Below are 16,929 nucleotides of genomic sequence, written 5' to 3'. Positions count from 1 at the left end.
TTTGTTGGAGTAACTGTCCATGGTGTTAGTGGTGACTAGGGGGCCTACCATTAACTACTGCACACAGCTAACATGTCGTGATTATTTCTCAGGTAACATAAGGCTGTGTCCTTCCGTGTGACTCTTAACGGACTTTTACATCTCTAGGCTCAACAGAAATTGACATCTTGCTCTTAACCTCTTGATTGCACACAGCAATTCTCATGCATTCCCCTCAGCATTTACTGGTTTAGCAGCAGGAACTGGGTAATTTGTCTCCTTTTACAGTCTGAAACTGCCTCCTATAAAACAAATAGCATCAGAAGTGCCACAAGTCGTAGGAGAAATACTGTAGGAAATAATAAGAGACAGAAGGGCTTGTGATAAGCTTACAGGGTCACTGGAAAGAAAAATGAGAGTAATGGGAAGAGGTAGATGACAGGGCTGTAAAGAGAACCAACCTGTAAGCTTGAGTGAACAAAACACATGCTCTCAGAAATCACATCCAGTGAGATGCCAAGCGGGAGGTGTTCGCCTCTGAGGTAGCTGCAGCCAGTTTAACAATGGGGACTATATCAACTCACTTTCTTCCAGAGGAGTTGTCCCTGCCAGAATAGGAACTGCCATGCTCAAGTTCCTGCTCACTAGTTGCATTCTAGCCACAAGAAGTTTTAGCAGAATGTCAGCCTCTAAAACATCAGCCTTGATGTTAAAAGGAGCCTGCTAAGCTGTCAACAGTGAAAGGCCATTATTCTTTCTGCCTGCCAACAGCCAAAGGTGAGCACTATTCATTTATGGCACATGCAAGGAAAGTCACATAGTCACAGAAAGATGTTAGCATATCCTGACATTACAAAGACAAGTTGAACATCCCTGCCTCGAAATAGTACCTAAGGCAGGAAGGGTCTGGAAACAGAGTTCTCAAATACAAAATAGCAAGAAGTATTTTCAGGTGTGTAGGAGCTGAAGGAAGAGCAAAGGAGCTGAGCAGAGTGGAAATAAAGGTAATGTCTGCAGTGGTCAGCAAGGAGATGTGATTGAAATGGGTTTGTGACCTGCAAAGAGCTGGATCTGTGAAGGCATAATGGAGGAGGAGAAAATAGAAGACAGGCTTGAACATGGCAAATTGGTAAAGTTGACTGTAGTGCTGCCGATAAAAGTGGAGTGGTAGAAATGACAAAGTAAAGATGTGAAGACAATTCAAAAAAGAACCTGCAGTATTCCGAGATTCCAGCACTAGATTATGCTACCACTATGAACAAGTAGCTCAAAGTAAAAAGAATGATGCTAGAAGAGGACTGATAAAAAGCTTGTTTCTTAAATTGTTGTAGCTTACTGACTTGTTTTGTTTCTTTCATAGGGCTATTGGCTATATAATGTCTACATTGTTCTACCCAATCGTCACCTTCGTACTCATTGCAATTTGTATTTCCTACTGGGCTGTGACAGCTGTGTATCCTTCTGTCTGTGTACCTCTCTGGAGGAACAGTCTTCTGCTCTGCAAGACCAGATCACTCTCTGCTCTTTCACCTTAACCAAACTAGCATTAAGAGGGCTATTTGGTCACTGAGCGCTTGCTGCACTGATGCGCTCTTCCTCACTGCACATTTACATGTGATGTACAAATTGGACAGTGAATTTAATTTAATTAAAAAGAACTGGACTAAAATTCATGCCGAGGCAGGAGGATCATACAAGGCTTTGTGTGCTATGTAAGTTTGACTTTAAAGGGTAAAAAGGGCCCTCAGCAAAGAGCGAAAATGGCCTTTAATGTGCTGCATGCTTTATAGGCCTGATGTTAATGGTCTCTTAGCTAGCTGGGAATGGGCTCTAGGTGTGTTTTGTTCAGAACAGTGTAGGAAAGGAGTGAGAGAATATATAGCGCACCGAGTCCTCTCTAAATTGCGTAACAACAACTACTGTCTGTTTTTTCCTGGAACAGCAAGAGTTTGGCAAGGTATCAGAAAAGGGAAGATTGCTTTTTGAAAACAAATTTTTATTTCACGTCCAAAGAGGGTCAGTTATTGCTGCTCAGGACAATGTTATGCTCTCTATCTAGTTCCACCAAAATATGAACTGTCAAAGAACTACTGCATAATCTGCCTTGTCCAAGGTAGATCTGTATGAGAAACTGAGTCACCTTTTAAGGTTATTCCTCTTGCCCACTCTGGTCAGGGGTTATTACAGCTCCAGGATGGAGTTTGTCTTAGTTCTCTAAGTAATGAGAGTATTCAGTCTTGTCTGTCAACTCTTCATATACATACACTTCTCCACTCTCATGAGACCCGCCCTGCAGAATGACATCCAGCTCTGGAGCCCTCAAGAAGGATGTGGAGCTGTTTGAGCAAGTCCAGAGGAGGCCACAAAAATTATCAGGGGGCTGGAGCACCTCTCTTATGAGGCCAGGCTGAGAGAGTTGGGGCTGTTCAGCCTGGAGAAGAGAAGGTTCTGGGGAGACCTTAGGGTGGCCTTCCAGTGCCTAAAGGGGGCCTACAGGAAAGATGAGGAGAAACTCTTCAGTAGGGCCTGTTAGGATAGGACAAGGGGTAATGTTTTTTAACTAGAAGGAAGCAGATTCAGACTAAACATAAGGAAAAAAATTTTTACACTGAGGGTGGCGGAACACTGAAATAGGTTGCCCAGAGAGGCGGTGGATGCCCCATCCCTGGAAACATTCCAGGCCAGGTTGGCCAGGGCTCTGAGCAACCTGATCTGGTTGGAGATGTCCCTGCTCCTTGCAGGGGGTTGGACTGGGTGGGCTTTAACGGTCCTTCCAACAGTAACCATCCTATGATTCTATTTCTGCATAGCAAGAGCTGTTTTTCTGTTACCTGCACAAGTTCTTTAGAGCTAGTGGTTACTGCGGAATCCGAAGTTGCTCAAGCTTACAGTTCTACAATTCCTCCTTAAAACATTTCATTCAGTTTTCTGGCTACATCGGGAGAGCCTGTGTATAAAGTAATGGCTAATCAAACACTGTGCAAGTATGCAAACCTGACTTGTGACCCAGAGGTAAGTGTAGCAAATATTTATGTATAGCGAGAGCTATACTAATTGCATTTTTTAATCACTATTAAATGCATTGCAAGTAGAAAATTTGCATATTTTAAGTAATGATTCCTCATGTTGAATCTGAAAATAGTACTTAGTGTTCAAATAACACTTTGTTCAAAGCAATTTACAGCCATAAACTAATTTTTCTGCTACACTGTCCTGTGAGGCGGGAAAATAGTAAGTGTTCTAATTTACAGGATGAGAACGGAAGACAGAGAAACATAGGTTTATTTGGAAAGGTGTTCCTGAATTTATTAGGATTCTATTTTGTGGTCCTCAAAAGGCAATGGGAGACTATGAAAGCTGTGCCTCAAACTTGTCCCAGGACTAGCCATGTTTTGAAACAGAAACGTAGCTTCTTTTGGCACAGCAATGACCTTTATGAAGCTTCTAAAATATTTATCTTTCAAAAAAATTTTGTCTTCAGTCATAGAATCATAGCCATAGAATCACAGAATAGTTAGGGTTGGAAGGGACCTTTAAAGGTCATCTAGTCCAACCCCCTGCAAGGAGCAGGGACATCATTTGATGCAGCAGTCAAATGTTTTGAATTGACTGTGGTGTTGAATTTAAGTATTTTTTTAAAACTATAAATATTTATAAAATGTTATATCAGGGTTATTTTCAGGTGTTTAAATTTCAGTATATTACTGTGGTTATGTACATCCCAAACAATTCCCTACCCTGCTGATGTCTGAACACTAAAAAAGAAAGGGAATAGAAATTGGACTAGTTCTATTTCATGCCCAAGCTGAGCAAATACATGAAATGAACAACAGAAATAGGGAAAAGTAATTCAGTATAAAGACTACTCCTGGCATAGCTCAGTTGATTTTAATTCAGCTGTGGTGATTTACCCAACCTGCAGATTTGACCTCTGGTTTTCAAATTGTTAATTTTTTAAAATGTAAGCAGGTTTTCTTTAATAAAACTGAAGTGTTAATGTATCTTAAAAGTAGATTTCTGATGTTCAGATTCAATTTATGTAGATTTAAGCACCCGCATAAGGCATTAATGTGAATCCTTGGATGTGTAAACAGGTTACATAGTATTGGAGTGCAGTGTTGAATGAGCTAATGAAACACGAAGCAGAATTATGTTATTTGTATTAAGCTGCTAAAGAGATTGTGTACGCAGGATTCATTGCTTATCATTTTGTTGTTTGTTTTTCTTTCTATACAGACTTTTAACACAACCAATGTGACTAAATTGTGTCCGGGTGCTCAATGTACTTTTGCTTTTTATGGAGGAGAAAGCCTGTACCATAAGTACATCTTCATCTTCCAGTTAGCCAATGCCTTTGTCTTTCTCTGGCTAGTGAACTTTGCAATTGCACTGGGTCAGTGTACCCTTGCTGGTGCCTTTGCCTCTTATTACTGGGCCTCTCGAAAACCAGCTGATATTCCACTGTGGCCGCTCTTCTCCTCATTTGGACGAGCAATACGGTAAGACTGTGGAGCTGGATGTGAGCCTTGTCATGTATCCAAGAAATGCTCTTTTTATGTCTAGGGAAGCCAGACATAGAACATCAAATGAAAATAGTTAGTCAGCATTGTGTTTTAACCCCAGCAGACAGCCAGAGCCCCACCCAGCCGCTCGCTTTCTCCCTCTCAGTGGGATGGGGGAAGAGAATCGGGCGGGTGAAAGTGTGAGAACGCGTGTGCTGAGATAAAGACAGTTTAATAGGGAAAGCAAAGCTGGAATAAGGAGTTCATTCACTGCTTCCCGTCGCAGGCAGGTGTTCAGCCATTTCCAGAACAGCAGGGCTCCATCATGCGTAGCGGTGACTTGGGAAGACAAACTCTGTAACGCCAAATGTCCCCCTCGTCCTCCTCCTTCTCCCCAGCTGTTACTGCCCAGCACGGCATCAAACGGTGTGGGATCTCCCTTGGGTCAGCTGTGCCGCCTGTGTCCCCTGCCAGCTTCTCGTGCACCCCAGCCCGCTCGCTGGCGGGGCCGGGTGAGCAGCAGAAAAGGCCCCGACACTGCTCAGCGACAGCTGAAACATCGGTGTGCTACCAACAGTTTTCATCACAAATCCAAAACATAGCACCGTAATAGCTACTGTGAAGAAAACGAACCCTATTCCATCCAAAACCAGTACAATCAGGAAAATGTTGTTGTTAGGGGGAGGCTGAATCCTGTAGCCCAACAGTGGCAAGGCTGCTGCAGCTCCGTGTCCCCAGGTCCACCCAACTACAAGGCTGAGTGGGCATTCCCAGTAGGCAGACACAGCCAAATACACGTGTACAATACAACTGGCCACACAGATCGACAGACACACACGGCACGCTCACAAACACCAGCGGCACCGATGGCTTCATCCTGTTCCTCTCTCTGGCGGATCGGGCTGATGGTCCATTAGTGTACGTAATTCCCAGTAACAGATCTTCCTCCAGTTATAATTTTATTTATATATATACACACACATATGTAATTGTACATATACACATATGTGCAGCATAGCAGTAACTTATTTTGTTTTAGATACCATACAGGTTCGCTGGCATTTGGAGCCTTAATTCTTGCAATTGTCCAGCTTATTAGAGTAATACTGGAGTACTTGGATCACAAACTGAAAGGTGAGGTTTATGAATCTACTCTAGGTTATTAAGACCTCCTTTGGTAAATTACTTCCTTACTTTCCCAAGATGTTTTTTCAGCAATGAAAAGATATTAATTCCACATTATTTTTAGCCATTTTATTTCTGTTTGAAGCCAGTGAATTTGTACTGATTTGCTCAAATTGAGTCTGTGTCCTTGGGAGCTTATCACAAACTTCATACAGGATGTGGATCTGGTCTAATTGAAAGCTAGTGAGCTAAATTTGGTTGAGAAAATGAGTCCATACCTAGCAGAGGTATGGACAAGGCCAAGTGCAAGGTCCTGCACAAGGGTCAGAGCAATCCCAGGCTCAAATACAGGCTGGGCGGAGAACGGATTGAGAGCAGCCCTGAGGAGAAGGACTTGGGGGTGCTGGTGGACGAGAATCTCAACAGGAGCTGGGCTGCATCCCCAGCAGCGTGGGCAGCAGGTCGAGGGAGGGGGTTCTGTCCCTCTGCCCCGCTCTGGTGAGACCCCACCTGAAGCACTGCATCCAGTTCTGAAGCCCACAATATAAGAGGGATATGGAGCTGTTGGAGAGGGTCCGGAGGAGGCCGTGAAGGTGATCAGAGGGCTGGAGCACCTCTCCTGTGAGGCCAGGCTGAGAGAGCTGGGGCTGTTCAGCCTGGAGAAGAGGAGGCTCCGGGGAGACCTTAAAGCGGCCTTCCAGTACCTCAAGAGGCTTATATGAAAGACGGGGAGGAACTCTTCAGCAGGGCCTGTTGTGATAGGACAAGGGGTAATGGGTTTTAAGTAGAAGGAGGTAGATTTAGACAAGATCTAAGGAAGAAATTTTTTACACTGAGGGTGGCAGAACACTGGCCCAGATTGCCCAGAGAGGCGGTGGATGCCCCATCCCTGGAAACATTCCAGGCCAGGTTGGACGGGTCTCTGAGCAACCTGATCTGGTTGGAGATGTCGCTGCTCCTTGCAGGGGTGTTGGACTGGGTGGGCTTTAGCGGTCCCTTCCAGCCCAAACAATTGTATGATTCTAAGAAAATAAATAAGGTTTCTGCTTTTGTCACAATTTTAAGATTTTCTTCTGAATAGTCTTCTGTGTTCTGAAGGCTATTCATGAGTTCCATGTATTATGTACTCTCTCCTTTTTTCAGGTACACAGAACTCCTTCACTAGATTTCTACTCTGCTGCCTCAAATGCTGTTTCTGGTGTTTGGAAAAATTCTTAAAATTTATAAACAGAAATGCCTACATCATGGTATGTGCTGTCTCTGCATATGGTCTCCCTATCTGGGACACTAAAATGCCCTAGCCACTACTAGTTGGTCAACAGCCAGCAGTACTAGAATCTGATGAATAAATAATGGAATTTATGGGAGTTTTCAGGAAATGCATGTGGTTCTACCATGAAAAAGTAAGATATTTTTCTTTCTTCTTCTAAACTCAGCTTCTTTTTATGCCTGTCCTTGTCCATCCCAAAGTAAGTGGGAAAGGATGGCCTAACTGGTTAGCTCCTCCTCGGATTCAGCAACTGAAATCCTCATTTCAACAGGAATATTAGCTTGTTTTATATTGCATGTTGATGACACTTCTGTTTGGAGATAGTGTTTGAATAAGGAGGTCAGAAGGCATCTGCTATATGTATTTTCTCCTGGAAGTTAAAAGCACAAATTCTTCTAGCAGCAGCGGTGGTACTTCTCTAAAATAACCCTTCTTAGCTTCCAGAAGAGAAATTCCGGATTTTCACCTGAACAAACATACAGATTTCAGCCTAGGATGTTCTGACTTGAAGCATTTTCAGTGATTGAATGGTACGGTCATGGTCTACTTGTCTTAAAGGAGGTGGCTGTAATGGGTACGCTATATCCCATGTTCATGCAATTGATGTTTCAAATTAATGCCATCTTGAAGAGGAAGTATTCTTTCTTACTGTCTTGTTTACAGTTGGTAAACTGGCTGCCCTAAGAGCTGTTCTAGTATATCTTACTCTTGTGGATGCTGTTCCAGGAAGAGGAAATTGTGGTGTTGTTCCTGAGTAACTTTAGCTGCTTTACTTTATGCTGGTGTAAATCCACTGACTACTGATATTGCTGATTTCTTCTTAAGTGAGAGCAGCATCAGGTCCAAGGAGATACCTGATTGACTCACATCTGCTCTACAAGTGCCTGTTCCTTTCCACTGACTGTCAATCTAGTGTAGGTAACTAGCAAAGTGAGAAGAATCTCTCAGCAAGTACCTTATTTGGCAAACTAGGTACTGAGTCTGCTGCCTGCCAGATCACAAGGGGGGCGTGCTCATCACCAAGTGGTTTGGGGGGATAATTTCTGTTGCAGCCTGCTGGGAAGCGTTGAGAGGTAGCTGGTGACTGGAGGAAGTGCCTTATGTTAATCTGAGTTTCAAGGCCCCATATTAGAGAGGACTGTGCGTTACATGCAGTAAGATTCTGGCATACAAGGATGTATCTTAATTATTTTAAATACTTAACAGGTACTATTGTTTTGCAGATTGCCATATATGGTAAAAACTTCTGCACCTCAGCAAAGGAAGCATTCTTTTTGCTCATGCGGAATGTGGTGAGGTAAGGGGCCATCTCCCTGTCCTTGGAAATGTCAGGATTTCCTGCTATTGCACTCTAACACTTCTTTCCTCCTTGGTGTCTCCGCCAAATATTACTGTAAGCTATTTCTGTCCTCAGACATGGCCCTCACTTCTAACACTGGGTGTGGAACAGCAGGCTGTCCAGCACAGTAACCTGTGCAAAGCTGATATAATCTAGCAGTTTTGTTGTGATTGCTTTTCTAAATTCATAAGCACTCAGTAGGTTGTAATAGTGCCTCCAACGAACCAATTGAGCCCCTGAGAGATCTACTGATACACAGGAATGAGATGCTCATCGTCTGCCATGTGTCTGTTTCTTGAGCTCTGGTCCACTCACTGTCTGCTAAAAGGAAAGCAGAAAGACCTAAGTCTTCAGATTAATCCAGAAAGTTTATGGGATGTTAGAGAGTGGCAGTAAAGAAGAGAGAGCACTTTGCTTTCAAAACCAGTATCTTTAACATAACCAGATCTTCCCTGGTGCTGGGAACTCTCCTGGCCCTTTTCCCCACTGCCAAGACTGCTGCCAAGCTCCCTGTTCTCATCAGTGCTTTTCTTCATTGCTCCTGGCTCTTCCTGTGCTACTGTGAGATCAAAAAAATAATGGGAGAGTAACTTAGGAGCAGGCCACACTGGTGCAACAGCAGACAATCTAATTAGCAAGCAAGAGACACAGTAAAACTGATTAGGTGGTTTAAATTATTAAGTGAGGGGCTGGGAGGAGGGTAGGAATGGAGGAGGAGACTGAAAGAGGAAAACGGAATGGATGCTTAAGAAAGAAGAGGAAGGAACTGGAGATGGCAGAATGGAGTGCATTCACCCGGTTACCCTGTGTTAGTATTGGTGCAGTGATGTCCACACAGCGTAGTGCCCGTGCAGTAGGAAAAGAGAAACTGCCTTCGTTTCCTTGCAGAACATCACCTCGCTGTCCTTTGTGCTTTTGTTCTTAATCAGTAAGAGTAATAGCTAAAAGCCAGGCATATAATTTTATTGTTTCAGATGGAGATTTTTATCTTGTGTATTTTGCTAATTCTGATTTCTGACAGGTGAATTATGATTTGTTCCCTTTAGTATTTATTTATGTTTATCTTTCGTGGTAGTCAGTGATGTATATTACCATATCCATAGCCTTCAGTGCTGTCAAGAGGCTGATGACACAAAGCTCATTTTCCATCCCATTACTTTACTGCAGTTTCTGGTAAGACAGGCTGGGAGGATTTCGAGCAGAAACTCGCTGCTGTTGCTTTTAATGAGGACTGCGGATTTACTGTCAATTTGTCTGTCCACCTTCATTCATTTATCTGTGATTGTCTTCCTGCTTTAAGGCCTCCTGCCTTCATTGTTGTACCATGATATCTTAAAATGGTGGATTTGACATGCTATGGGGTCAGGAAGTGTGGCCAGGTAGGACCAACTGAAAAGAAGACCTATGAGTAACCTACACAAACATTGCTTTTGTTGTGATGTGTACTTTGCCTCTTCTGGGCTGGCTTATCTGTGACGCTAGAAGAAAGGCTGAAATAAAAATATTTTGATGGTTTGTTTTGGGTTTTTTTAAACCATCAAGAGCAATAAACAGACTTCAAGTGCTGTAGCAGTATTGCTGCGTTAAGGCCCAACTCAACAAGAGACTCGGTGCTTTTTTGCCTTATGGGATTAGGGTGTAACAAAGCCCATCTCAGTGTTGCATTTCTGCATTGCTGTGAAGCCAGCAGAAGACAGCTTCTTGGTCACGTTTGGTCAATTCATAGATTTAAGGAGAAAGAATATAGATGTCTGGTTTGTGCTGATTATGTATCATTTGTCCTTTGCTGAACAGAGTTGCAGTTCTGGACAAAGTTACAGACTTTCTTTTATTCCTGGGGAAAATTCTCGTTGCTGGTGGTGTAGGTAAGCTAATATTTTTTTCCAGACAGTATGTTCTATTTCCTAGTACCTACAGTATGCCTGTCGTATTCATATATGTTTAGTTAACAGCTGGAGGTTCTCATTGATCTAACTATTTGGGAAGCTGTTCTGTGTTTCTAGGATTTGCAAGATTGAACTAAAATATATTTTTTTCTTTTTTCCCCCCTCCTCGCCTCCTGCAGTGTGTTGTTGACATCATCTTTTACATAATTGCTTTTACTGCTCTTGCATGTGTTGCTGCCGCAAGGACTTCTGCAGCCAAAGCATCATAGCTGGACCAAACCAAATTCACATCCAATAAGTCAGCCACAGTTAGTTCTCCTTTCATAAGAACTGAACAAAATTGCAAATAAAATTCACTTGGTGGCAGATAGCACGCATACAAGAGGAGGTGGTGCAGGTCAGCAGGAGGTGGGCTCGAAGCTCTGCTGTATTCAAGCCCATTATAGCTATAAGCTATAGAAAAAGAAATATAATATTTCCAACATACTTATAGGATTTTCTTAGTTATCAGTATATATCAAAATACATTATTCATGTTTTTCTGGTCGGAAAAGTTTTGTTTTGTTTTATTTTATAATGAAGCACTTCCAGAAATTCAAGTTGGCAGGATTCCCGTATGTTTTTTCTGAATTGCCACGGCAGTTTCCAAACATTATTTTGCAAGTAACCGTATTTTATTTTCTGTTTACAGATTATATAAATAGTATAAAAGATTTCTAATGAAATATATTTTAATCAAAAAGTAGTACCAAGGACAGATGTAAAATATTTTGTCATTACTGTAGAATGACTTTCAAACTGAGGTAGCAAATTTGATTTGAAACATCTTTGAAATGTAAGCCATGAAATACTGAAATTAATTCATGTTTTTTTATCCTCTTCGAGAATAAATTCTTTGGGTGATTTTTGTTGTAGATGCATTGGTCTGTTCTAAACTTACTGTCATACTGATCACTAGCACTGCCATTTCTCCTTTTAATCTGAAATAGTTAAGTATTTCTTCAAGCAATAAAATTTAAAACAGCTGAAATTTTCTCACTTTTTTATTTTAGAAAAGATCCACCCAATGATGTTTGTTCTCCCATGTCATTGTCTTGTTTATCATTTTTTATTAATTTTGCTATTAAATCCAGTAGAATGGTGAAACAAAACAATTTGTTAAAGTCTTTCTGTGCCCATTAATATCTTTATGGTAATGATTCACTTACATATCTCTTTCTGTCAGAATACGGATCCAGCAGGTAATTAATGTTGAGGAATTTATCGTTTACAAACTCTTATTTAAACCAACCTTGGATCTGTTTTCTGTTTGTTTTGTCTCATCCATTCTTTAGGTGTTAGGAAATCAGAGTTTGTACAGGTATCACTAATCTTCTGTGCTTCTTGCAGGTGTTCTTGCATTCTTTTTCTTCACGCAGAGAATACCACTCTTTGCAGAGGAAGCACCAACGTTAAATTACTACTGGGTACCATTGTTGGTAAGGCAACCATCTCCTCTCCTGGGCACTGGGGGCAGTGTGAGGGGCTCAGACTGCTCAGGGCATGGTCTGCTAACAGCTCCTGCTGTCATCCTCTCAGTGGCATACTGTCCACTGAAGTGAGGACTGATCTGCCACACTCTGGCCCTCTGGATGCTTCAGGCAGAAGTGGCACTGCAGTGACTGACTGCACCTGCAGAAACATTAGGTTTCACATCTGCTTTGCTCAGGTTTCCCAGACAGCAAAGGCTGATGGTAAGGCACCAGTGACAGTGTGGCTTCCAATGGAAGAGACTTGTGATGCATCTCTTCCTCTTTTTGTAGCCTCCCTGGACTCTGGAACATCTCCAGGACGAGTGGTTCTTTAGAATAATTTTGTAGGAGTTCAGAAGATACTTGGCATGTATTCTCTTTGGGGGTTGAAATGGCTGCAGTTTGGCAGCTGGAAAACTAGCGGCTACTGTATTTAAGGATACAGTGTCTTGAACCTGTGATCCCTTTTCACAGCAGCAGTAGCCTTTGGTAGAGTTACAGAGCTGCCTTTAAATCCTCCCAAATTTGCTTAGCAGACTAGGCTTCTGACTTGTGTTAACACTGCCACGTTGGTACCAAACTAAATTTGGGGTTTTATTGTGGTTTGGTTTTTTGTAGACAGTCATTATTGGCTCCTACCTAGTTGCACACGGGTTCTTCAGTGTCTATGCAATGTGTGTCGACACGCTTTTCCTCTGCTTTTGTAAGTACTGCATTTCTTTCACTAATACCTGCAAGTCATGGGAAGAGGAGTAGAAAACCACCTTATCTGTTCCTTACAGATTTCTGGTGACGTGCTAGCAAACTGTGCGAGAAATGAACTGCTTCTGCTTTTCAGGCTGGCTCCTTGATGCATTCTTCAGTCCAGAAGTGTTTTAGTACTCAAATTTAATGAGTTTAAGTAATGGAAGGTAGCTATATGGCTCATGGGGATGTCTGGCTTTTGTTTTTCAGATGTTCCTTAACTTTCATTAACAGTTTGCTTCTGGGTGCTTTGTAAAGAGCCCTGTACAGCAGTGATTCACTCAGACCTCTGTCCCTTGGACCCCCCCATGGCAAGCAGTCATGGGCTCTTGCTGAGGGGCTGCTGTTCATTGTGTCCAGTCAGAGAATACTAGAATCACAAAAGAAATCTGTTGGTCTCAAATTAGGACGATTGTAAGACGAGGATGTACTTATTACAAAGCACATTCCATTTGCTCAATTTACTGAATTAAAGAAATAAAGATAGAATTTTTCTATAATGAAAGTCATTCTGGTAGGTCCAAGTAGATGTGACATGGCAGTGATTGTTCTTGCAGCTGGTGAACTATTTGATAATACTAAGGGAATTCTGAAATAGGCACAGGCGTGATCACAGTGGGTCACTGAGGCAAGATAAACATGGTAATACTGATTCTCCTCTTACCATCGTGTAAGTTCTTTCTTTCCTTTCAACACTCACCTTCTTAACCCTGCTTCCCAAGGAATTAAGGTTAGCAGTGATTCTGAAAATACTGGGCTGCCAAAGAATCACAGGAAAAAAGTCAGCCAGAAAACGGAAAACTGATGTCTTGCCGAGAACGATGTCCTGTTTATCTCGAGTTACAGACTTTTGTTCTAAACAAACATGATCAGGTGTAGAACTAATAACACTCCAAGAAACAAGATAAACCATAAATAAATAAATAAATAAATAAGTGATTACTGTTATTTAGCATAAAATGGAAATTGATCAAATTAATAAAATTTAGAAAGTTTGTTGGTGCACTCAAAAATTAACAGATTTTCTTTTTAATTTATTCCAAAGACACATGGTATATACTGCCATGGAGATATATGAAGATTTACTTCCTCTGACCTCTCTGGCCAGTCCTTACAACCAGTGCTCTCTTTTTGGCTTTGCAGATGCAGTTGTCTGCAGGGTTGCAGTTGCAGTGACTGTGCTTCACTGCACACTCTCTCCAGATTGCCCATCAGTGTGGAATTGATCACTGGTCTGTGACTACTGTATGACATAAACACTGGGCTGAACCCCAACCAGTGGTTTAGTCATGACCTTCTGTAGGAAAAAAAAGTAATATGTCTCCCTTATTATTTTAAATTAATAATCCTTTTGCTTGCCATGCTTTCATTCAGTAATGGGCAGTAGGAGATCCTCTAGACTATTGTGCACTTGTGGCATCAGGTTTTCGAAAGAACTTTATCTTAGACCGTGGAAGAGGGTCCAGTTTTAAAAACTGCTTAAATCCACAGCTCTCTCTGGGACAAATTTTCTAGCAAGAAGTAGCCAAAATGCCAGGCTTCCGTGGAGGTGTGAGTGTTTCTGAAAGTTTCCACCTATACTGGCAAACCAAAACAAAGAACTGGAGAATAAAAAGAATATATTGCTGTCATTTAAAAGTGGCTAGGTGTTTGTGTCTCTGCTTTGTGTGTCTGAGAAAATAGAAATTGTATAGTGTCCTTCATCAACCTAACAATCCAGCCAAATATCCTTGAATGAGATCTGTTTTTTAATGTTGGGTCTTTTGCTGTCTTCTTTCTTCAATTCTCCATGTGTGCGCGTGCACACGTGTGTGGTTGTAATGCTGATTGCTCTTTTGGCTGCTGTGTAAATTCAGGTGAAGACCTGGAAAGAAATGATGGATCTACAGCAAAACCCTACTTCATGTCAGCTAGCCTTCACCGAATTCTAGGGAAGAAGGAACTAAGCCCGAAGAAGGCAGTGGGATAACATACACTAAACCTCAACATCAAAACCGCGTCACTTTCAAGCAAAACGTGTATAAAGTAGGCAAAAGTAAAAACTGTAAATGATGCTTCTGGTTAATGGGTGATTCTTTTTTCCTTTTGCTTATATCTAAAAAAATGAGCAACATTGGTGACATTGAGCTAGTTTAAATGCTTAAACTAACAGCAGTGAAGACAAGGCCACGTTTTAGTTTATAGAGTGCCTATGAAAAGGAAAATGTAAATTTGAAGCTTTTTTAAGTCTATAATGATGTTTTAATAACTTTTTTAACACAAGTTGCTGTCTTATATGACAGCAGTTTTGATAATGTTTCTTTTTATAAGTGTATATTTGTAAAAGAAATCCAGGCAATTTTTTGAAAGCACTAACATATAACCTAATTAGCCATAAAAAGATAGTTCGAGACTCTCTAGTTAACCGGGAGATGGTACTAAATTTGTAAATACGGTGCTATGATTGTATTTTTTTTTTGTACAAGCTGGTTCACAGCTATTTAAACTGTGAGTATAATTGTGTTAATGATTCCCTAAACTGAAAATGTAGTGATATTTTAATCACACCCACAACTGCGTCTTTTAAGAAACGATGGTGCCCTGCAGGTCCCAAAGGCGGCAGCCAGGGAAGACTGTGGTTGATACTGCTTAAAGTGACATTTCCGTGAGCTGTGCTTAAAGATTATGTAACTGAGAGAAGGTCCCACTGCACTTGAAGTGATTTGTGGTTCACACAAACGAGGTTTCATCTGGTACAAGATGGTGAATGTATCCTTTTTAGCTGATGTCTGAGGGAGATGCGCTTGTGTTAGTATCCCCCTGTCTCTAACAAGTCTCTGATTGTGTTCTACTTTATGAGGAGGTTGAGCTTCACTGAAAGGAAAACCAAATGCTGTCTTTTTTTCCTCTGAAGAAAGGCTTGGCTGTATCTGTGCAGAAGGAATTCTGTTGCCTCTGCTTAGCGATGACGGTGTGGGCGCTGAGGGCCAGGCGTGCTCTTTCTGCAGGTCTCCAGGCTCTCAGTGCCTCACACAGTAAGGTATTAAGATATAGAACTCGAGTCTTCTCATGATACAGGATGAATTATTTAGCTACTGAAAGATGCTCCAAAATATTTAGTTTGCTTTTTGATTATGGAATTTGCCGGGTCATTACAACAAAATCTGTTGGTAGAAAGCACGTTACCATTCTGTTCAGTTTTATGACCCTGCCGTCAGCAGAACTGTCACTGAGGTTAGTAACAGCTCTGCGCATGGAGGGAGTCTTACACTGGAGTCCTTCTCGAGTCTGTCACTGCCGTGAGCTGAGCTGGAAAGGTTTTACTTTGTTAGCCTCATGGATGCCTAAGGACCCAGCCATCCTGAGGCCTGCCCCTGGTTTTCGTGGTTTCCACCGAACTGAATAAGGTATTCCGCTACAGTCTGCTTCCCAGGAGTGGCATGTGCCATGCCTCTGCCAGATCTGTTACAGGAGTTCAGTGCCTGGAAATGCTTTTCTAGCCCCAGGAGTCTGTCGGTGTCACAAAGAGAAAGACACATTCTTTTCTAGAGGATTTGAATACAAGTTTCTGGGGAGAATTTACTGATGATCCACATCCCAAAGTGACTTTGCTCTCTAACTTACATCTCCAGTTTGTGGTTATTGTAATCACTACAAAGGCAGAAATACTGTCCTCCACGCAACAGATCTGGGGTCACGGTGATGCACGAGTGATTACCACCCCCGTGCTTGCAGTCATGGGCATGGTAGGATCTTGAAATCCTGTGAACTGAGGTGCAAGTGACAGGGTTCTCGGATGCATGCTCTGTGATCCAGTGGGCGCTGTAGCCCTTTCCCCTGAAGCAGAAAGGAGTGGTTCAGTTTAGGACTCACATAATGTAAAAGAAAGGCGTACAGTTTCAAACGTAACTACTGATTGTGGGCACCTTCCGTTTTTGATAACCCCTCTTGAGATACCTTAGAGTAAACTTGACTTTCAGAAAGGGCTGAGAAACCTGTGTTTGGAGAAAATCAGACTCCTTTCATCATCATCGTCGTCATTCCTTTCTCATATGTGCATGGTGTTAAATATACGCCCCACCCCCCCGCCATTATTCTAAGCTCTTCTGAGAATTAAGTCAGTGATTTTTGAGGGTGTGTGTCACCATTCTGTGATTAAAAAAGCTGCTGGTCTGATTACAGTCCTTGTGCTAAAGCTTTTTTTTTTTTTTTTTTTTAATACTACTGTGTGATTAGTTTGCAGCTAAAGAAACTGTATTAAGTAATCTATATTTCTACTGGACTTGGGTGTCTTACTGGGAGCTCAGCTGAAAAAGCATATTTCTGAATACAGCGTGCTTTTTTATCATATGAATGTAACTGTAGAGTTTACTAGGAGTAAATCACAATAGAAATAGAATACAGTTATTTGATTAGAAAACTTTTGTAACAAACCTATGCATTTACTAAAGGCATTTCTAAAAGTAAAAGTTTTAAATTGTATTATTATTTATATACAGTAAAAATATATCTATGTATAAATTTTCTCCACTCACTATTTTGTGAAATTATTTAGAATGTAAGCGATCATCATTTCTGAGAAGAAAATTTAAAA

The 16,929-nt window shown here is 41.6% G+C and overlaps 1 protein-coding gene across 2 annotated transcripts in view; it reads left to right on the top strand.

Moving 5' to 3' along the window:
• Nucleotides 1–14,410, top strand: part of SLC44A5 (solute carrier family 44 member 5) — an 81,628-nt gene extending 67,218 nt beyond the window's left edge. For both annotated transcript variants that reach the window (XM_086753243.1, XM_086753242.1), the window contains exons 13-22: nucleotides 1,340–1,432; nucleotides 2,904–2,991; nucleotides 4,216–4,478; nucleotides 5,521–5,615; nucleotides 6,750–6,853; nucleotides 8,100–8,173; nucleotides 10,010–10,080; nucleotides 11,491–11,579; nucleotides 12,231–12,315; nucleotides 14,213–14,410. In XM_086753243.1, the coding sequence (XP_086609369.1) occupies nucleotides 1,340–1,432; nucleotides 2,904–2,991; nucleotides 4,216–4,478; nucleotides 5,521–5,615; nucleotides 6,750–6,853; nucleotides 8,100–8,173; nucleotides 10,010–10,080; nucleotides 11,491–11,579; nucleotides 12,231–12,315; nucleotides 14,213–14,325 (1,075 nt within the window). In that variant the 3' untranslated portion in view covers nucleotides 14,326–14,410. The remainder of the gene's footprint in view (nucleotides 1–1,339; nucleotides 1,433–2,903; nucleotides 2,992–4,215; nucleotides 4,479–5,520; nucleotides 5,616–6,749; nucleotides 6,854–8,099; nucleotides 8,174–10,009; nucleotides 10,081–11,490; nucleotides 11,580–12,230; nucleotides 12,316–14,212) is intronic.
• The last annotated feature ends 2,519 nt before the right edge of the window (nucleotides 14,411–16,929 follow it).

The sequence above is a fragment of the Chlamydotis macqueenii genome, chromosome 8 (assembly GCF_036417535.1).
Source record: "Chlamydotis macqueenii isolate bChlMac1 chromosome 8, bChlMac1.mat, whole genome shotgun sequence".
Classification (NCBI taxonomy): domain Eukaryota; kingdom Metazoa; phylum Chordata; class Aves; order Otidiformes; family Otididae; genus Chlamydotis; species Chlamydotis macqueenii.
Note: the sequence above shows the minus strand (reverse complement) of the source record. Positions and strands in the feature narration are given on the sequence as shown.